This window comes from Trachemys scripta, chromosome 3 (genome assembly GCF_013100865.1).
Source record: "Trachemys scripta elegans isolate TJP31775 chromosome 3, CAS_Tse_1.0, whole genome shotgun sequence".
NCBI lineage: Eukaryota > Metazoa > Chordata > Testudines > Emydidae > Trachemys > Trachemys scripta.
The window spans coordinates 188171285-188193889 of NC_048300.1; the positions used below are offsets into that span (position 1 = coordinate 188171285).

General features: G+C 40.9%; 1 protein-coding gene across 6 annotated transcripts in view; it reads left to right on the top strand.

Moving 5' to 3' along the window:
- Positions 1-22599, top strand: part of ADGRF5 (adhesion G protein-coupled receptor F5) — an 87581-nt gene extending 64982 nt beyond the window's left edge. For all 6 annotated transcript variants that reach the window (XM_034766630.1, XM_034766631.1, XM_034766627.1 and 3 more), the window contains 8 exons: positions 181-336; positions 3199-3401; positions 4999-5178; positions 6290-7681; positions 12476-12517; positions 12617-12676; positions 15869-15953; positions 21724-22599. In XM_034766630.1, the coding sequence (XP_034622521.1) occupies positions 181-336; positions 3199-3401; positions 4999-5178; positions 6290-7681; positions 12476-12517; positions 12617-12676; positions 15869-15953; positions 21724-21803 (2198 nt within the window). In that variant the 3' untranslated portion in view covers positions 21804-22599. The remainder of the gene's footprint in view (positions 1-180; positions 337-3198; positions 3402-4998; positions 5179-6289; positions 7682-12475; positions 12518-12616; positions 12677-15868; positions 15954-21723) is intronic.
- Positions 22600-22605: the final 6 nt, after the last annotated feature.

The following is a 22605-nucleotide window of genomic DNA, read 5'->3' on the forward strand; positions in this document are numbered from 1 at the left end:
GCTCCAGGCCACCAGCTGGAGCTGAGTCCCCACCAGCATCAGGGGAGAGGGGGGAATGAGGGCAGGGTCTCGGGGTGGAGCGTGGGGGCACGGCCTGGGTTAGGGGAGGCTTAGCCTCCACTGGCCTTCAATACTTGCCACCCATGATTACATTAACACACCTAAAATCTTTCTTTGCAGTGAAAAACACACAAGGAAACCAAATGTGCTACACATACAATTACAGTTACACAGAAAGCTGCAGCTCAATGTTAGATGTCGTGGCAAATTGTACCTTTGTTAACCGCATTCAAGATAAGGTCACAAGTTCACCTATGAAACTAAGTATTATACCAGGTAAGAAGAAATCTTGGTAATTATATACAGCAAATGAATATACAACCCTAACTTATTTGCCAAATCAAAGGACATGTATTGTATCAATGAGGCTGCTTAAATGCAGCAGCATGTGCTGTGGTTAGATCTGGTTGGTAATTTTCTATCTAAATGTTTTTTGATAGAAAATATGGTTGTCATTAGAAAACGTCAATTTTGCTGAAATTTTGAAAACCAAAACAAGGTGTTTTGTTTTGGCTCAGTTCAACATTGATCTCTGCAGTCATCTGAGCTGCCTTGGGAATTATAGTTCTGGTGCCTCATGCCCCCAATCTTCCCCATAGGCTGGACTCCCTAGCTAGACTACATCTCCCATGACACACATAGGAAATGTAGTCTGGCCTAGGAGCCCAGCCCATACAGGAGAATGGTGACTTGAGATAGTAAAATTATAACTCGCAGCAGGTCAGGCAGATACAGATTAATGTTAACCTGAAATTAAATCTTTCAAGATTTTCAAATCGAATTTTTATGCAATTTTTTGTTTGACAGAAAGTTTTGATATTTTGAGTTTTTATTCTCATTTGGGATGTAAACAAATGTTGACATATGGACTTTCCCCTGGGATGGAAATTCCATTGTTTGATGGGCTGTAGCTGCACTGCCTACCGCTAAACCTGTGCATTACAGTAGAAATTTCAGTCCCCTCTTCTTCTGTTAATGCAGCACTTATTTAAACAGCTTTCGAGGAAGACTGTGAGCACTGACTCACACTGGTGAATAGTTACTCACACAAGTGATCCTATCAAAGTCAATGAGACTACTTGTAAGAGTAACTGCTTCCCAGTGGGAGTAAGGGATTCACAATCAAGCCCTTATTACTATTTATGGTTTGTGATCCAGTAGCATTTAGAAAGCCTCATCAGCTAGACGTTGTACAAACACATAGTCAGAGATGTTCTTGTCCCCAGACAATTTATAATATTTAATGGACACATTTTAAAATTTAGGGAGGTTGGATAATTATTCAAACCTTCTAAACTTTCAGGAGTCTGCAAAATTGGGCTGGAAATTCAAAAGATGTGTTTTTCATGAGATTTTAGTACTTCCTACTTTCATTTGAGCTAGAAATACTTCATCACCAGTAAAGTTTGCAGCTGACACAAAAATTGGGGAGTGGTAAATAATGAAGAGGACAGGTCACTGATATAGACTTGTGATCTGGATCTCTTGGTAAACTGGGCACAAGCAAACAATGTGCATTTTAACATGGCTAAATGTCATCGCGCAACAAAGAATGTAGGCCACGTTTGCATGAGGGCGGACTCTTTCTTGGGAAGCAATGACTCTGAAAAAGATGTGTGGGTCACAGTGGATAATCAGCTGAACATGAGCTCCCAGTGAAACGCTGTAGCCAAAAGGGTTAATGCAACCCTTGAATGCATAAACAGGGGACTCACGAGTAGAAATAGAGAGATTATTTTACCTCTGTATTTGGCACTGGTGCAACAGCTGCTGGAATACTAAGTTCGGTTCTGATGTCCACTGTTCAGGAAGGATGTTGATAAATTGGAGAGGGTTCAGAGAAGAGGCACGAGAATGATTAAGGGATTGTAAAATGTGCCTTATAGTTCTGGACAGATTCCAGAAGCTCAATCTATTTAATTTAACAAAGAGAAGGCTAAGGGGTGACTTGATTACAGTCTATCAGAACCTACATAGGGAACAAATATTTAACAATGGACTCTTCAATCTCGCAGAGAAAAGTATAACATGACCCAATGGCTGGAAGGTGCAGCTAGACAAATTCAGACTGGAAATAAGGTGTAAATTTTTTAACAATCAGAGTAATTAACTACTGGAAGAACTGACCAAGGGTCATGGTGGATGCTCCATCACTGACAATTTTTAGATCAAAATGGGATGTTTTTCTAAAAGATATACTCCAGGAATTATTTTGGGAAAGTTCTGTGGCCGGAGTTCTACAGGAGGCCAGACTAGATGATCACAATTGTCACTTCTGGCCTTGAAATCTATGAGACGTTGAATTTTAGCTCTTCTGCTTCTGCTCCCACCTAGAACCCACGAGTGCTGAGGTACATGAAAATGAAAATAAAATAAATTAATAACATGAGTGGATGGAGTCCTAAACCAGACCTTGCTGAACCTCAGAAAAACTTCTGTTCAGGCTTCGGAAGAAGGGTTGGAGAGATTCGCCCATCTCTGTGATTTATTCTTAGCTACTACAACAGCAAATCTTTGGGTGCTTTTGCAGGCAAACAGCTTCCCAAAACTTATATCCAAGGGAGGATTATAATTAAGGATCAACCCAAACCAAAATGCTGTATTGAAACACCTCTTAATTTGGGATACGTCAGGGCTGTGGATATTTCAAACCTGAGTCCATGTCTGCTAATAAATTTGTCCTTGCTTGCACAGTGCTTTGAAAATTGTGTGATTGTTTTAGGAAGAAGGATAATCTTGTGGTTAAGGTCCTAGGTCTAGGATGAAGATCTTGGTTCTATTCTCATTTTTGCCACAGAATTCTTGTAAATTACCTTGGGTAAATTACTCAGTGCTGAGTTTTCCATCTTGGAGATAAGAGGACTTTTCTGTCTCACAAACGTTGCAAGGTTTCATTCATTAATGCTTGTGAGGCATGCAGATACAATACTACAGTGAGGAGTGCCAGGGAAATATGTGTGTGTGGATAGATATATAGATAGATAGACAGACAGACAGATAGATAGATGAGACACACATTATATCTATATCTATATATAAATAAACATCCAGAAGGAAAATTATCTGTAATAAGGAAAATACAGAGAAATTAGAGAATTCTATTCCCTGTCATCCATTTATTTCTTTTTCTTAATACAGAAAATAAAATTATGTGCTCAGGCAGCATTGGTGTGGGACAGCAAGGAGCACAGATAAAAAAACCATGCCCAGGCTCTAAAGATGTGAATGGCACGAACATCACCATTAGAGGGACTGTAATCTATGTGTGTAACACCAACTGGAAGGTTGCTAGCAACAGCTGCATATCTGACCAAATAAACACACTGCTCAATAATGCTGAGGTAACAACTTTGTGTTCCTTTCATGTTTTTTCAGTAGTTTTAAATAAAGAGTAGACAGTGCTTTCAATTTGTTTCAAATTCAAAATGCTTTAACCATTTAAAAAGACATTCAATACTGGAAAAAATGCAACTGTTCAGTTAAAAGTGCTTTTAAAGCTAGGTAATAAACCCTTTGTTCCATGGGCTATGGGGAGCTATGAGAGCGGCAGAGTAATTTAGAACAGCCTGGTGCAGCGCTTATCAAGCCAACCGAAGGAACAGGGTTGTGAGGCATTGAAAATTCTATTACAATCTAAAGCAAAGAAAATCTCCCTCCTCCACGCTCCACACACCCTTAGCCTGCAGGGTCCACTATTCTCTGTCAATCTCTCGAAACACACACACACAAATTATAGAGGCTGAGCGCTGTAGATACACATTTGGTGCTTGTTTCCATAGTAAATATAAGGGGGTAGTGCAAATATTTGATTCTGAATAAGGGGTTACCAACCTGAAAAGGTGGAGAAACATCGGCTTAGTCTGCATGATACTTACCTACTGCGCAGACATTACTGTTCAGGTCTTTCTGACTAGGCAAATAGGCCCTGGTTCAGGAAAGCATTCCCCACTCAGGACAGCACTTAAGCACATGCATACTTTTAATCACATACTTAAGTCCCATTGAAGTCAATGAGACTTAAGCAAACCCTTAAAGGTAAGCATGTGTTTAAGTGCTGTCCTGAATCAAGGCTATATCCCCTACTCACAATGTGTGTGCTGTACCACACCTAACCAACCTGGGGACCATAATCACAGGCTTCTACCACTTGCCTTAAAGGTGAATAACCCTTAGCTGTTAGAAGTAGTAGGGCTTTTATCTGCCGTAGGTGAGTGTATATAGTACACATACCATGACTAGCTCTGAATGGAGCATTCATGGCACTCCACAGCCAGAGGAAGGGTCACCACAACACAGAGCCTTTACAGAAAGTAAGGAGGGAAATTATGACAAAGTCAGATAGACAAGCCTCTCTCCAGAGCTGTCCAACACTAGCACAACACTTGCTTCTTGCCTCTGGTTCTACGGTAGTGCTGCCTGTCCCTCAGTGAGATTTGTTGGCTTGCAACTCCCAAGAGCATGTTCCTGCCCTCTGTTCATACTTCAGTGGCTGGATGGTGACCATCACTCTGTCCTGCCACAGCCTTTACACTGCTCATTAACAGTGGTCCTCTATTTGCAGACACACCCCACACATATGACTGCTCTTCACAGGTAGCTCCAGAGCGTAAGCCATCCCTTGCTGTCAGCTAGTCTCTGGCTTGGAATAATTCCCATAGCCTGGTGTCTGGCTGAGCGGTTGGTAGGACCACTCTCATTTTTGCTTTTGTCATAACCCCGTTTCTGATCTGCACTGTCCATTGGATACAACAACAGTCCTGCTGCTGCATCCTTTGTCTTCCCTTCTAGAAATCACCTGCCATCACCCTGTTCCTCTGTCCAACTAGACCAATGCGGGAGTTACATGTCTTTCCCTATGTAATCATTGTGTATCTTGACTGAAGATCAAGCCTCAGGTGCATTGCATATATGTAACATCATCTTTAATTTCCATTCTAGTCTTTGGTGTATGGTCCACAAGCAGAAGAAAAGCTACCCACGTATCTTGAGACTCTTCATAATACTACAATAAAAGAACTACAAGAAATAAACACTTCACCTGCAAACCTGATGGCAATAATTACCATTCTGGATTTGGTTTCAAATATCCCAACAGACGCAGAGCAACGCACAATGACAGTAAGTTACAGTTAAGCCTTATAGAAGCGGGTAGGCTCTTTGGCCTTTGCATCAGATGGGACTATACTCCCTGATTGGTTAGTACGTGGACTAGGGAGGAGTTGATGGAGTGATAAGGTAAGAGGAAACAAGAACAAAGATACAGATGAAAGGCCCTGAAGGTGAAGACCAGGAGCTTTGCTTTTATATGAAAGAAGCAAAAGGGTGACATGTTTGGAGCAATAGGAGAGAGGATGATTATTATCTGTACAGCATCTAGAAGTGTGCTAGGAACTTTACAGAACATAGAAGACAGTCTCTGACGCAGAGCTTCTGGTCTTCATTTTAGACATGATACACAAGTGAGTCTGATAAACAGTAGGGATAGTGGAGAAAAGGAGGAGTACAGAGGTTACGGTGGTATGGTCACACAGTTACGCAAATCAAGATGGTTCCCCTAGATTTATAAAGGAAGGCCATGGGAGATTGTTTCTTTAATAAATTATGGTGTTTATAGAGGGGTTATGAGTTGTCTGGGGGATGAGTGAAATCAAGATGATGGAAACGGGGGGAGGCAGCTGAGGTGAAGAGTGTGTGAATGGCAGAGGTGTGTGTTGAGGAATGATGGGTTAGAAGCAGGTACGGGGAAAATGAGGAGGATAAATGTGGAGGGGTTGTGATCAGGTAAGGGAAACGAATTGGCAATAAAAACAGGTGAATTGCAAGAGATGAACAAGGAATGGACAGGAAGTGGAATTAGAGAGGACAGGGCTGATTTTTAGTAATATATCTAGCTGGAAGAAATGGCAAGTTTCAACAAGAGACTTGCTGCTTTATACCAGCTAAGTGGACTGGATGTTTGAGCAGAAGGGAGACTGGAGTCAGAGATAACACAGAGGATGCAAACCTGGGAGCCAGGACTGGAGCCAGGCAAAAGTGTAGCAGTATTAGAAGGAAAGATGAGCACCTCTGCTTTCAGTGATCCTGACTTGAGACGGGACATCCAGGGGGAAAGGTCTGAGGGATTGTTTGAGAGAGGCCAGGCTAAAAAGATAAATTTCAGGTGTTATTATTGATAGTAGCAATGATCGTAAAGAACGTCATTAATACCAGATGTTTGTCTTTATTACAGAATTTCCTCTCTACAGTGAACATTATTATCAACAGTTCCAGAATACTTGCCTGGAAACCTCTGAACAATGAGGAAACAGCGAACAGTTCTCTGTTACTGGATTCAGTGGAGAGATTTTCCCAGTCCCTCCGGCCAGTTAATAATACCATTCCTCCTATCACCAACACCAACCTTCAGTTGCAAGGTATAGTTATCACAGAAAATAGCACATCAGACTATAATAAGAACTTTACTTTCTCCAATTCAGCAAACCTCAGCGGTAATGTGCTAATTAATAGCGATACAATTAAGAATTTGAAACAAAACTCGACCATCATCACCGTGGCTTTCTCAAACCTCAGCAATATTCTGCCCAACCCCAGTGAGACAGTTAAGGATGTGAACGGCTTGGTGATGATGACAACAACGAACAGCACGCTCCCTCTGGACTTCCAGATCTCTATGACATTTGCCAAAAGCAATTTGTCCATGAAAGAACCCCAGTGTGTCTTTTGGAACAACTCTCTCTCTGCTGCTGTAGGAGGATGGGATGACACCGGTTGTCATCCGAAGGATGAAGGAGACAACATCATTTGCATCTGCAGTCACTTGACTTCGTTCTCAATTCTGATGTCATTCGACCAGGGGTCCTCCAAAGCCGCACTGCAGTCACTAGATTACATTACCTACATTGGCCTGAGCATTTCCATTGTGAGCTTGATGATCTGCATATTAATTGAATCCCTGGTATGGAAATATGTGACCAAAAACAGAACCTCCTACATGCGTCACGTCTGTATATTGAACATAGCTGTGTCTCTTCTGATTGCAGACAGCTGGTTCATTGTCGCTGCCTTCCTACAAGACAAAAAGGAGCTAGTGACTGGGAATGTCTGCATAGCTGCCACCTTTTTCATCCACTTGTTCTACCTCAGTATGTTTTTCTGGATGCTTGCCCTGGGCCTCATGATCTTCTATCGCCTTGTCTTCATTTTACATGACACGAGCAAGACCATCCAGAAAGCTGTAGCATTCTCTTTGGGATATGGGTGCCCTCTTATGATATCAGTCATCACCATAGCTGTCACTCAGCCGCATAACACTTACAAAAGGGAAAATGCCTGCTGGCTCAACTGGGAGAAAAGCAAAGCTCTTCTTGCCTTCGTTATACCCGCACTGATCATTGTGGCTGTGAATTCAATCATTGCCATTGTAATCCTAGTCAAAATACTAAGGCCTGCCATTGGGGAGAAGCCAAGCAAGCAGGAGAGGAGCTCCTTGATTCAAGCCATCAAAAATGTTGCCACTCTGACACCGCTATTTGGCCTTACCTGGGGATTTGGAGTCGCAACCCTTAACAAAGACAGCTCAATAGTATTCCATATACTATTTACTCTCCTCAATGCTTTCCAAGTGAGTATCATCTATGCACTGCTTTATTTTCCATGACCACTTAACACAGACTCATAGAAGAAGAAGACAGGAAGGACTAAGATGCTCATGCCCCTGAAGTTACAGTAAATAGATTGTATCAGAGGGGTAGCCGTGTTAGTCTGGAGCTGTAAAAAGCAACCAAGAGTCCTGTGGCACCTTATAGACTAACAGACGTATTGGCGCATAAGCATTCGTGGATGAATACTCACTTCATCAGGTGAATGTAGTGGAAATTTCCCAGAGGCAGGTATAAATATTCAGGCAAGAATCACTCTAGAGATAACAAGGTTAGTTCAATCAGGGAGGATGAAGCCCTCTTCTAGCAGTTGAGGTGTGAACATTTACTTCTAAATAGAGTTCAGTTTTATTTAGGTAAGTTACTAAAAGGCCTTACAACAGCAGTGACACAAAGCCACTTCACATCCTGTGTGTGGCACTGTCAGTTAATTTTTTTTTAAACTTCTCCATTGCATCACTAGTAGAAATTTTAAATTAGAATGGCTGTCTTGGCTTTCTTTATATTTTATACTTAAAATTTAGCTTTACCTATTGAAAATCATGCTATCATCTACTAAAATGATACTGAATTGTCCACAGTAGAAATTGTCCACAACAGGCATCTTATTAAAAGTAAATCTTTCACTGAAACCAGAAAACCAAACAAAACTATTTCTGTGGCACTTAGATTTTGCAAGAGAACTACCCTTGTCCTAGTGTTTCACTCTTGATTTACTTGCTTCTTGCTAAAACATATGTCTTTATTACGCTTTCTAATGGTGCTATAGTTCACATTGTTTTCAGTCCATGGTCATGCATAGCTTTGTAATTCTGCCTGAGGCTGTTCAAGTCTATTGTATTGTTCAGTGCTGTTAGAGCAGCTGAAGCAGAGGTTGACTGACTGGTTCTTGTACTGGAACTTTTTGATACTCTAGAGCAAATACGTGACACACACAAAAGAAAACAAGCTTTTCACTAACTATAGTAGCACATACAAAAATAAAATACATTCCCAAAAGCATACATAAAAATACATATTAAAAGGAGGGGACGCTTAATCCTATAACACATTATAGCCTGTTGGTTTTGGGATGTTTTAGCCTGTGTAAGCATTACAGAGTCTGGATAGCTTCTTCCTGTTCATAGCCAGACAGTTACCCAGAATGGATAGTCTCTTCTTTCCAGTCTTTTAGCTGTGTTTGAGGGTGGGGGAAACCATTAGCTTTTCTCTAATGTCAATTGAATTGCACTAAATTGAAAAATAAGCAAGCAGGTAGTCTGCCTTACTGTCCTATTATTGATGGTCTTAATTAAGAAGTCTGTTGGTTTATTATCTCATTTCACTAAACAATATGCACTCCAAATGGGCTACATTTAAACTAAAATCCTATTTAGGTAGCTGCTCTCTGAGATTGTGATCAGTACCCTTCCTGGCTCTAGTCTACTTCATGAAGATTTCAGCTGTTTGTCATTCAGCAGTGGATGGTGATAGGTTTCAACGCCTTTCATGTTATTAATTCTTTACAGAAGGAAACTGTAAAAACCAAAAAAGAACAGGAGTACTTGTGGCACCTTAGAGACTAACAAATTTATTAGAGCATAAGCTTTCGTGGACTACAGCCCACTTCTTCAGATGCATCCAAAGAAGTGGGCTGTAGTCCACGAAAGCTTATGCTCTAATAAATTTGTTAGTCTCTAAGGTGCCACAAGTACTCCTGTTCTTTTTGCGGATACAGACTAACACGGCAGCTACTCTGAAACCTGTAAAAACCAAACTTTTCCTTTTGCAATCTGTCCATTTCTTCCTTTGTGCTGTTTCTGAAGGTTAACCTAGGTAGGCTGATCCAAGTCTCTTAATTGTATGTCAGACCCTAGTTGTGAAGATCATAAGGGAGCGTTTAATACTTGTAATCTGAAGTAAAGCAAAAAGACATTGAGTGTTTAAAAGCTGACAGGAGTGTGTGGGAGGCATATGGTGTATGTTTTAAATTGGCAGCTGCTCAGCTGAGGGTTTTTACTTCAAATGTCTCATTCAGATGCCCCTAATCAGAGCTGCACTTATAGCTTCCAGCCGTGTTAGTACCATGCATTGCAACACTTCTTTCTCTCTAAAGCCAGGTTTACGGGGCACAAAAAACCTGAAGTCTAGAGCCCAGTCATAGAATGGTTCAGAGTGTTTGCAGGTAGGAAAGTGTGAACACGTGTCTGTTCGTTTTCTCACCTTAGATCATTCCCTTTGGTTAGATGTAGCCAACTATTGAATAGCTACAGCAAGTGCTGTGAATGATGACAAGTTTTGAAAACCTTTATCCAGTAGTAGCATAAACCAGCTCCTGCAGGCTAGTCCTTCTTTCGTTTCACCCAAGGCCCAGCCTTGATTCCCTTAGTAAGTGATGGAAGGAACCCAATTAAATGTTAGGGAGAGGTAAAATTAGATTGAAATAATCAAAAATGCAAAGTAAGATCTTGGCATCCATATGCAAGCAAATTGTTATTGGGTAAGACTTCTGTTAAGACAGTCTCTTTGACAAGAATGGAGGCCAGATTTCAAGAGGAGTTTCTGCTGTAAAAAACTTCCTTGTAGATTTCCTTTATGGGCAACTGTGGAAAGCTTAATTTAGACTCCTTTTTACATCCAAGACTAAAACAACATCAACATCCAAGAATATGGCCCCCTGGTTTTTGTTGTTTTTATTTTGAGAGAGAGCGTGCGCTCTGCTCATTATCTAAAATATAAAAACCTCAGCCAGATTCTGCAGTAATGGGTACCTCTATCAATGCATATAATAATGTTAGAGCTGTATTGATCATATCATTTATATGAGTTTGCAACTGCTAGAAGAGGGCCTCATCCTCCCTGACTGAACTAACCTTGTTATCTCTAGAGTGTTTCTTGCCTGCATATTTATACCTGCCTCTGGGGAATTTCCACTACATGCATCTGACGAAGTGAGTATTCACCCATGAAAGCTTATGCTCCAATACGTGTTAGTCTATAAGGTGCCACAGGACTCTTTGTCAGTAAATAGATTGTGTTTCTTACTGATTGGTCTTTGTCAATAAGTTGTGAGGCAATTCTTTCCCCAAATTACGCAAACAGCTTTACTTTGTGCATGGGAGCAAGATTCACTATGGTTAAGAATGTATTCCCATTTATTATGTATCCTGAGCTACCATCAGATTCTGTTTCCTCCAGTGCTTCCAAATAATTAGGGATTGTAGGATGGCAGTCCAGATCTAAGGTATCAAAGACACAATAAATTCATGAGCAATACTAATAAATGGGAAGTAAACAACTGAAATGGACCAACCCACCTGACTGACTGTTTTCTGCCAATCATGAGCTAAGATTTTTACTTGCAGAATGAGTTCTAACCGTTAATGAAGTAACCTGGCAGTATGGCCTCCTGGGTTCTAGTCCTCTGTCTGCTTTGCATTCTGCCCAGGGCTTTCAGGGTCTATAGCTCCACGGCATTCCATCAGGCAGACTGTTCTAGAGCAGGGACCATATTCCCTTTCACTGAGAATTTTGAAATTTTTGGTTTCTTTGCAGATGAGAAAAACATCCAACAAATTCTGAAATATCAAATTCTCCATAAAATGGAATTACCTTTCTCCACCCAGCTCTGTTAACAAATAATAATTCATTTGTGTAAACCACTCAGATTCCCTGGGTGAAATGCCTTATAAAATTGAAAATAACTATCAGAATTATTGTGTCACTAAGGTATGGCTCTGGGGGGAAAAGGAAACATTTGGAAAAAATATTGGGGTTTGTTTGTTTTCTCCGCTTTTTTTTTTTTTTTTTTTTTTTTGCCCGGTATGGAAAAATTGTCAATTTTGTGGGAAATTGAAAAGGAATTGTTATATGAAATATTTCAGCGAAATAATTTGTAGAGTAATGTTTAAAATAATATGACTGCTGCCCTTCCGGCCTTCAAAATATTTTCTAATTATAACTAATAAGTATTTTAAATGAACAAAATGTTTCTCTAGGCAAAAAAAAGCACCTAAGTACCTGAGCATAAAGTTGCAGCTCATCCCTAATGCTAGATGTATTTGTCCGTATTATCTGAATCAAAACAATAGAATTTATACTTATTTATTTCATAAGTATACGAAACGGTACTTTTTATGTGCTAACTAAATTATGCATAATACATTTCTCATTCTTACAGAAGTTAATCAAGGTTAGTTTTGATAAGCAAGTAACTACTGCAGATATTTGTTTTTCACAATTTCATTTCTTTTCTGAAACAAAAAGTGAAAAAAATGTTCCCCCCCCCCATCTTCAAAATTTTACATCCCTAGTCACTTTGCATATTACTTTTTGATAGCAACATGTTAACCACACAGTAACAGCCTGAGAAAGAATGGCAGTCAATATTGTGGAAACATTGAATAAGCACTACTGCATTATAGAACAGGGCATTTAACTGGTCGCCATCTTCTCATGCAATACCCAGGAAAAATGGGATGATTTAAAGACACAATGACATCCATAACCTGGAAATTCCTTGTCTGTGTTGGTTTGTGTCACATCTGTGAGCTGAATTATTATTACTATCTATATTACAGCAATGCCTAGAAACCTCAAACAAGATCAGGACCCCATTGTGCTAGGTTCTGTACAAACACATAGCAAGAAACGGTTCCTGCACTGAAGAGCTTATCGTTTAAATAGTCAAGACAGACAAATGGTGGGAGAGGAATGCTCTAGTGTGGTTAAATGTGGACAAATACATATATTTATATTTAAATATCATATTTTTATAGGGATTATTCATTCTGGTGTTTGGAACTCTCAGGGACAAGAAGGTAAGAATTCAACTAATGTCTTACACCTGATACAAAGATATGCTTAGTATTTGAATTAACTGCATGGATTTACTAATTTACTTTGTTTGCAAACCACAGGTAGTAGAAGCCTTGCTGAACAAATATTCACTTGGAAGATGGAGTACACAGCAAACAAAGGTTAATCCTCTCTAAGAATGGATTTCATAGTTACTTTATTAATACTCTGCAGTGCCTCAGATGTATTTTTAATCAAACATATTTTATACTCGTACTTATTTACTAGAACTGCTCAAAAAAGAGGAGAGTTGGGAGAAATGGGTTTTTTTTTAAATCTTTTCAAAATTCAAAATATTTTGACCTATAGTTGGTCAAAAATGGGGGAGGTGGAGTTACGAAAATTTAATCAATATTTTTACTTTTAAAAATTATATTCAAAATTTCTTTGAAATTTTGAAATTTGGTTTGTTTTTTTTTTTTGAAATTCAAAACATTTCAACCAGCTCTCCTATTGACACACACAGGACCATAGAAACAAATGGGGTGCCTGATTCTGGGGGAAGTGCCTACTGACTACAAGCAGGAAGGGCTAGAAATCCACATGCTTCTGGGCATAACAGCTTCGAAGGGCACGTGTTAACAGGGCTCACATTAGCACTCTAAAAATAGCTGTGTAGATGTTGCTTTGACAGTGCGGCTCAGGTTGGAGCTCAGGCTCTCATGCCCACCCCTTCCAACCTCCTCCCCTCCAAGCTTGAGAGCCTTTGCTCCAGCCCAAGCTGTGAGGTCTACACAGCTATGAGAGCCCCACCAGCAGGGGCGGCTCTATGTATTTTGTTGCCCCAAGCACGGCTGTCAGGCGGTTTTGGCGGCATGCCTACGGGAGGTCCGCCGGTGCTGCGCCTTCAGCGTCCCCACCGCCGAATTGCTGCTGAAGGCGCGGGACCAGCAGAACTCCCGCAGGCATGCCGCTGAACGCAGCTATGCCGCCCTCACAGTGACCGGCAGGCCGCCCCCAGCACACGCTTGCTGCGCTGGTGCCTGGAGCCGCCCCTGCCCACTAGCATGAGTCTGTGTGCCTGGGCTGGGAGGGTCACTCCCAGATGCAATGTAAACATGCCTTGACTATTGGAGGTCAGGAGGGACTTTCTCTGGAGACAAATTTATCCCAGAATTTCCTACTGCAGGTTTCCTCCAACTCTCTCTGTAGCATCTGGATACTGAACTAGATGGACCATGGTCCAGTATGGCCATTCCTATGGCCCTGACATTTTTAAATGATTAAATTAATAGAAATATGGGCCTATGAGAGACAATGGAGTTTATGCACAGACGAATGAGTTATAGCTGTCGTGAAGCCACTGCTGCAGTTAATACAAATTAGCACCCTTGCTGGCAGGCACATTAGAATCCCAGGATGAAATACACTTTCAGTCCCAGAGCTGATTCCTCCACATAAAGGTTTAAGGCACTTTGTCCAGACAGTTCAGGAGAGCTTGCACTGTGCCTGCCTGTTCTGTACTTATTCTGTGGGTTGACGGAGGACTTCACCAACACATCTTCACTACAGACTCTTTGTAAAGAGCGTGTCTGCCTCCTGTCAGGCTGGGAACATTTCCATACAGCTTTAAAAAAAAAAAATGTCATTGTTCATCTGGTACCTGCTAATCTGCAGCCACTGGTTGGGTGGTTGTTATGAATGGGTAATAGTGTTCGATCGGAAACTCATCCAGTGCTCCACTCCAATAAGAAATGAGTAGCCTAATTAAAATTACACACTCCTGATTTGGGAAAAGCCCCCATTGGGCCAACTCAAACTCCCAGCAACATCAGTGGAAGTTGCACCCTTCAGGATTTTGGCCTCTTTCAATGGGAGTTTTGCCAATAAGGAGAGTTAAATAAGCAAAGCAGATCAGGCCCTGTGTGACCATCCTTCTTAAAAATAATTAATTCATGTTCATCTTCTTCCTTGATCACCTTATGAACTTGTGTTTCAGAGCTATTAAATTGCATCCTTTTTTCCACAGTGATTCAGTCTGACGAACCTTATAAAAACACTATCACATTTAATAGGGAATGAGGACCCTGCTATAGAAAGTTTAAACCAATCTATTGCAGAGATCTCATTAAATTCTATAGGCTTTTAGAGTGTTTCTATTGAACCCCTCTTTATCTCTGGAGAAACCTGTTGGTTCCAGCCCTATAGAATTCTGAGACTTTTCCATAAAGGAAATGTCCTTCATCTCCAGCAAGATAAACTCATTTTCTCCCTGCCCCTCTGTAAAATACGAATTGTTTTAGTTTATGTTCCACCTGCCCTCTGGTGGTTGGAATCAGACTTGCTGAAATGCTTGTGGTAATCTCATCTGTTGATGACTGATTTAAAGAGGATGTCAGGCATAGTGCTAATGGGAATTCTCCTTGAGCTCAAGTGGCAGAAGTCCTGTGCTGTCTGGAGTGAAAGGTCTTGTAGTCTAACCCCATATATCATATGCGCCATTTAGGCAGAGGCTGTTTGTGGCTGTGTCTTGTACTTTATTTTAAATTTAATCTGTCTGCTCCTCTCTTGTCCACGATCATTACCATAAATGTACATATTCCTGGCTGGAGAATATGCCAGACAAATAATAGAGTCACAGCACACGTACAAACAATTCAGACTAAAACCACAATCCAGTCCAAACAGAGCAAGCCACAAGAAAGCAAACACAGAGAGAAGTGAAGGCTCTAATTTGTGCTGATAGGTTGAATGCTACTGGATGCCCCAATAGCATCATTGTTCCCTCTGCAATAGATGGCTTTAAAGCAGTGGTTCTCAACTTTTCCAGACTGCTAAACCCATTTCAGGAGTCTGATTTGTCTTGCGTACCCCCCAAGCTTCACCTCACTTAAAAACGACTTGCTTACAAAATCAAACATAAAACTACAAAAGTGTCACAGCACACACTGTTAATGGCAAATTGCTGACTTTCTCATTTTACCATAGCACTATAAAATAAATGGATTGGAATATAAATATTGTACTTACATTTCAGCATATGGCATATAGGGCAGTATGAACAAGTCAGTGTCTGTACAAAATTTTAGTTTGTACTGACTTCGCTAGTGCTTTTTATGTAGCCTGTTGTAAAACTAGGCAAGTATCTAGATGAGTTGATGTAACCCCTGGAAGACCTCTGTGTACCCAGAGGGATATGTGTACCCCTGGTTGAGAACCACTGGTTTAAAAGGCCCCTTTATCTAGCCTGTCCCACACCCCATTTGTATGCCTCCTGTGTGCTCCACTGAACAGCATTCTATTCATACAATCTCTTTTAAAATGTAGCAGAAAATGTTCCTGACTTTTAACTAAAACCAGTTTCCATCTTACAGTTAACGTCCCTGGGTGATTCTGCCCCCGTGTTCTCCATGAGCTCTCCATTCTCAGGAGCACTAAACAACTTATTTGGCAAAGCAGGTATGTGACAATTGCTACGTGATAACAAGGACAACAGACAGGATTTTTGTGTCCTTTCAAATCCTTTTCAAATAGTGTCTCTCTATCTAAGATGGTAGTTCCATTTTCCAGTAGCTGAAGGCAGTGGAATGACTGGATTTACAGTGGTATAACTGGGAGCTAGAGCTGGCCTATTAAGGTTTGTTTAAAAATTCATTAGATTAGGTTTGTATAAAAAACTCAGTCATCTCAAGCAGTTCATGGCCCTCAGAGACCGAGTATGGGCTCTTGAGACCAGAGTGACTGAACTCGAGAAGTTAAGGAGACAGAGAAGTACATAGAGGAGACTTTCTGGGACACAGTAGAACAGTCCCACATCCAGTCTGACAGTCTCTGTGTTGTTGAGGAGAATGAAAGTTTTGTGGAAGGAGAACATCAAGCTGGAGCAGAGAGAAATGATCCTGTAGTTGGGACCATCCTTCCAGATGATGCCATGGTATCTTCTCACACAAGGATACCCCTCCCTGGGAGGGGACCTCTGTTATTAGGAAGAGACAGGCAATAGTAATGGGGGATTTGATTTTAGAAATATAGGTAGTTGGGTTTGTGATGACTGGGAGAACCTCATGGTGAATTGCCTGCGAGGTGTGAAGGTTGCGGACCTCTCAACACATAGAGACAGACTTATGTGCAGTGCTGGGGAGGAGCCAGTAGTTGTGGTACAGGTAGGTACAAATGACATAGGGAAAGTAAGAAAGGGGTCACAGGGACCAAATTTAGGCTGCTAGGTAAGAGATTAAAGTCCAGGTCCTCCATGGAAACATTCTCTGAAATGCTTCCAGTTCTATGCATAAGGCCACTTAGACAGGCAGAACAGCAGGGTCTCAATTGTTCGGTGGAGGAATTTAGGTTTATTAGGAACTGGAGAACCTTTTGGGAAAGGAGGAGCCTATAGAGGAATGATGGGTCCACCTAAACCAATTGCTGGCATGTAAAATTGAAAAGGTCATAGAGAAGTTTTTAAAGTAAGGCCTTAGGGAAAGCCGACAGGTGCGGAGAAGCATACGGTTCAGACAGACACATCCCTTAGGGAAGGATTTATTAAAGGGGATGCTCTATTAAAAATAAAATAAAAAATAAATATATGGAGATATACCTATCTCATAGAGCTGGAAGGGACCCTGAAAGGTTATTGAGTCCAACCCCCTGCTTTCACTAGCAGGACCAAATACTGATTTTTGCCCTAGATCCCTAAGTGGCCCCCTCAAGGATTGAACTCAAAACCCTGTGTTTAGCAGGACAATGCTCAAACCACTGAGCTATCCCTCCCCCCTCTATAACCTAGATAAAAGGAGAGGATAGAAGTTAATAAAATACAGATAGAAATTGAAGAGAAACAGTCAAATGAGAGAGAGTCTCATTCAATTACATCACATGAAGGCCGACAACTAACTTCTGATAAATTTTATAAGTGTTTGTGTAGATATGCAAGAAGTCTAAATACTAAGATGGGTGAACTTGAGTGCCTGGTATTAAATGAGGATATTGATATAACAGGCATCACAGAAACTTGGTGGAATGATGATAATCAATGGGACATGGTAATACCAAGGTACAAAATATTTAGGAATGACAGAGTAGGTTGCACTGGTGGGGGAGTGGCACTATAGGTGAAAAAACAAAGTCAAACATAGTAAAGATTTTAAATGAACCAAACAGTACCATAGAATCTCTATGGATAGAAATTCCATGCTTGAATAATAAGAGTATAATAGTAGGAATGTACTACCAACCACCTAACCAGGATGGTGATAGTGATTGTGAAATGCTCAGGGAGATTAGAGAGGCTACAGAAAACCCACTAATACTGAGGATTTCAACTATTCCCATTTGTCTGTGTGTAACGGTTCCTAAGTGGGTCATAACTGAGAGAGCCAAATTCAGGACAAACTCTTGAGAAATAGGGCAAACACAACCCAAAACTGATGGTTATTCTTTTATAAGATATACCAAGCCAGCAACAACATTAAACTCCTGTTTCACAACACTGGCTAACAAGAAAACATAAAGGCAGTTTCCTCAGACAGTCCAGTTCTTATATCACCACCAAAAACACTGGATTCAGAGATGAATGGTTCTTTACAACCAGTCTCATCAAATAATAGGTTCTTCTGATCCCAAAGGACCAGCCACAGACCCAGGTCGATATATAACTTAGATTTTACCCAAAAATCACGCTGGTGCCAATCCTTTAGTATCTAAAATCTAAAGGTTTATTCATAAAAAGAAAGAAAGGTGAGAGTTAACATTGGTTAAAGGAATCAATTACATACAATAATGGCAAAATTCTTGGTTTAAGCTTGTAGCAGTGATGGAATAAACTGCTGGCTTAAGTCAAGTCTCTGGAATACATCCACAGCTTGGATGGGTCATTCAGTCCATTGTTCAGAGCTTCAGTTTGTAGCAAAATTCCTCCAGAGGTAAGAAGCAGGATTGAAGACAAAATGGAGGTGTTTCCAGGGCTTTTATAGCTTTTGCCCTGTGGAGAGCATCCCATTGTTCTTACTGTGGAAAATTACAACAACAAGATGGCGTTTGAAGTCACATGGACAAGTCACATGTCCATGCATTTTGCCTAGTCACAGCAGAAAATTTCATTAAGTGTAGATAGGCATCTCCCATGGTTCATTGTCAGTTAAATGTTTTTTTTCGATGGGCTACTCAATTTGAATAGTTCCTCCAAGATGTACTGGCTAATTACTTCATGGGCATTACCCCAGGAGCAAATATTTGAAATCCAAGTATAGAGCCAATACTTATAACTTCACATACAAAAATGATACATGCATCCAGAGAACATAATTATAACCAGTAAATCATAACCTTTTCATAGACACCTCACTTGACACCTCACTTTTGTGGCCTGCAGCATGCAGGGGGTCAGACCAGATGATCATAATGGTCCCTTCTGACCTTAAAGTCTATGAGACAAACTTTGTTGCAACCACTGTTATATATTTGCAGCAAATCTTGTACAATGACCTATATGGTCATATTGTAACCAGATAACGTCACACTGTGTGTGTGTTACCTCAGGATGGGATGCAGAGATAAAATTTCTAGACACCGTTAATGACTGCTTCTTCAAGCAGCTAATCCAGGACCTCACAAGGGGAGAGGCAATTCTTGATTTAGTCCTACGTGAGTAACAGTATCTGATCCAAGAGGTGAATATAACTGAACTGTTTGGTAATAGCAACCCTAATGTAATTAAAATTAACCTCCTTATGGGGGGGAAGTACCAAAGAAAACCACCACAGTAGCATCTTACTCCAAAAAGGGGAATTACACAAAAATGAAGAGGTTAGTTAAACAGATATTAAAAGGAACAGTTCCAAGAGTGAAATACCTGCAAGCTGCATGGAAACTTTTAAAAAACACCGTAATAGAGACTCAAATTAAATGTGTACCCCAAATAAAAAAACCAGTAAGAGTATCAAAAAATGTAACCATGGGTAAAACAATAGAGTAAATGAGGTGGCTAAAGACAAAAAGACATCCTTTAAAAAAGTTGGAAGTCAAACCCTACTGAAGTAGGAGCGCTGCCAGCTTTTCTGCCGCCCTAGGCGACGGAAGGTCCTGCTCTGAAATGCCGCTCCCCACAGAGGTGGCGGAAGGTCCCGCCGCCGAAATACCGCCGCGGTCGCCGCCCCCCAAATTGTAGTGCCCTAGGCGACTGCCTAGGTCACCTAATGGGTTGCGCTGGCCCTGTACTGAAGAAACTAGAAAGGAGCATAGTCAAGTGTAAAAATATAATTAGGCAGACCAAAAAACAATTTGAAGAGCAACAAGCAAAAGACATCAAAACTAGCCAAAACATATTTTTTTAAGTACATCAGAACAGGAAGCCTGCCAAACGGTCAGTGGAGCCACTGGATAATTGAGGTGCTAAAGGAGCACTGAAGGAAGATAAGGCCATTTCAGAGAAGCTAAATGAATTCTTTGCATTGGTCTTCACTGCAGAGGATGTGAGGGAGATTCCCACACCTGAACCATTCTTTTTAGGTGACAAATCTGAGGAACTGTCCCAGATTGAGGAGTCAATACAAGAACAAACTGATAAATTATACAGTAGTAATTCACCAGGACCAGATGGTATTCACCCAAGAGTTCTGAAGGAACTCTAATCTGAAATTGCAGAACTACTAATTTTGGTATGTAACCTATTGCTTAAATCAGCCTCTGCAACAGATGATGGTGGATAGCTAATGTGACGCTGAATTTTTTAAAAAGGCTCTAGAGGCGATCCTGGCAATTACACGCCAGTAAGCCTAAATTCAGTATCAGGCAAATGGGCTGAAACTATAGTTAAGAACAGAATTATCAGACATATAGATGAATACGATATGTTGGGGAAAAGTCAACACCGCTTTTGTAAAGAGAAATCATGCCTCACCAATCTATTACAATTCTTTCGTGGGTCAACAAACATGTGGACAAGGGTGATCCAGTGGACAGAGTGTACTTGGACTTTGGTGAGGGACCTTGTCAAAGAGTTTCTCGAAGACTCTTAAGCAAAGTAAGCAGTCATGGGATAAGAGGGAAGGTCCTCTCATGGATCAGTAACTGATTAAAAGACAGGAAACAAAGAGTAGGAATAAATGGTTAGTTTTCATAGTGGAGATACGTAAATAGCAGGGCCCCCCAAAGATCTGTACTGGGACCAGTGCTGTTCAACATATCCATAAATGATCTGGAAAAAGGGGTAAATACTGAGGTGGCAAAGTTTGTAGATGATACAGAATCAATGATACTGGGCTAGATGGGCCATTGGTCTGACCCAGCATGGCCATCCTTATGTTCATGACATGGTGCAATCAGTATATTTCGACCTACACTGCACCACCTAGGACTGAGGAGATCTGAGCTGTTGCTTGAAAGCAGCACCTCTTGGCATAGGGTAGCTGTTTTACTAAGGCTAACTTATTAATTGATACTTAGGGAGGTATTGTTTGAAACTCAGAATAACTTGGTCCCTATAGGTGTGATCTTTTTAACCCAACTGTAGCTCAGAGGAGATGAGGAAAGGTTTGGGCTGAAAGCAGCAAATGAGGGATCTTAATAGATAGCAAACAATTATGTTTTAAAAGTGTCTTTTTAACCACATATTGGGGCAAAATCTAGGGCCAGAACCTACTGAAGCCAAAAAGATTGCATCAGTACAACCAAACAGAATTTCTCCTATATTTTTAAAAAGCCAGGCCACGATTTTCCCAAATGGGTGTTTAAAGTTACACTCCCACATTCGTATTCAGGCACCTCAATAAGTAGCCTGATTACTTTCTATGGGAACTGCTGGGTGCTCAGCACTTTGAAAATCGAGTCACTTCTTTAGCTACCTAAGTATTCATATATTTTAAGGCCAGACAGGACAATTAGATCATCTAGACCTACCTGAATATGAATGTACGAGTTTATCGTTGGGCACCCACTTTAGAATCCAGGCCTCAGTCGGCTTGCAGAGGCGTAACGGAGAGCAGAATTTACATCAGCATCTGGAACTCCATAATGGAATTCAGGTGTCCCTTTCAAACAATCTAACTAATGCAAGTCAGCGTAATCTATCTGTGTTAGCATCTGATACAAACCACAAGTCATGTTGTTTTTGTGGTCTGTGATGTAGCCACAGTCCAGACTGAATCCTTGTTATGGATAGATGGGTCTGTGTAACATACAACTAGTGCAGTGCTATTGTGTCTTCCACCCCAAAACATGCTTTTTTTCTTTTCAGGAAAATACAAAATCTCTTCCACAGAAACAACAGGTTCGTTTAGTGAACACACCTCCAACACATATTCTGGGCTTCACTGATGTGTTGCAAATGTTGAACCAAGAATGTGTGAAGGGACCTAGATCTTTTTGCGAACCATACATCAAAAGAATGAAAAAAATACTCTATGAATCAGAGAGAAGTGGACATCACCCAGACTGCACTGTGCCTTGGCATGTTCTTTAACAAGCATCCCTTCTACTTAACCTGTATGGAAGTTTCATGATGTGGAATGTTAAAGAGACCACTAATGCTAAAAGAAATGTAAAAATATTCCACATAGGCTCCCCTTGATCTCAGTGACAGTTGAAGGCGGTCAGCATCAACATGGAGGTGCTCAGCACGGCACAGGATTGAGCCATGACACTACATGACAATAGACTTCACGTAGTCTTAATAATTTCACTTTTCCAATTTCTGAATGATGCCAAATGCATACATATATACACAAGGGCATCCAAGCCCATCCTCTCCCTCCTACTTGCTCCTGTAGGGGGAGATGGTTTAGTAGTCTAAATTTCTTGCTTGAGCTTCCTGGAATGACAGGTTCAAACCCCAGATGGGTTAGCTCAGAGTGTTGACCTTCTAAGACCTGGAGTACCCTGATGATTACTACAGGGAGGTCTGTCAGAGATATGACTTAAAAACCTAAGTGTTCCTTGCTCTGGTTTAACACTGAAGGCCCTCTATGGGACTTCTGTAAGAACATGATGGCTTACCTTATATCCCTAGCTAAAATTCCCCCTTCCTCATGGGTATGTAATGTGTTAGGAGATGGTTGGTTGCTGCACTCCATCCCACAGGTGGCTGCGTTCCTGTGGTGTATGTATATAAGGTCCCATC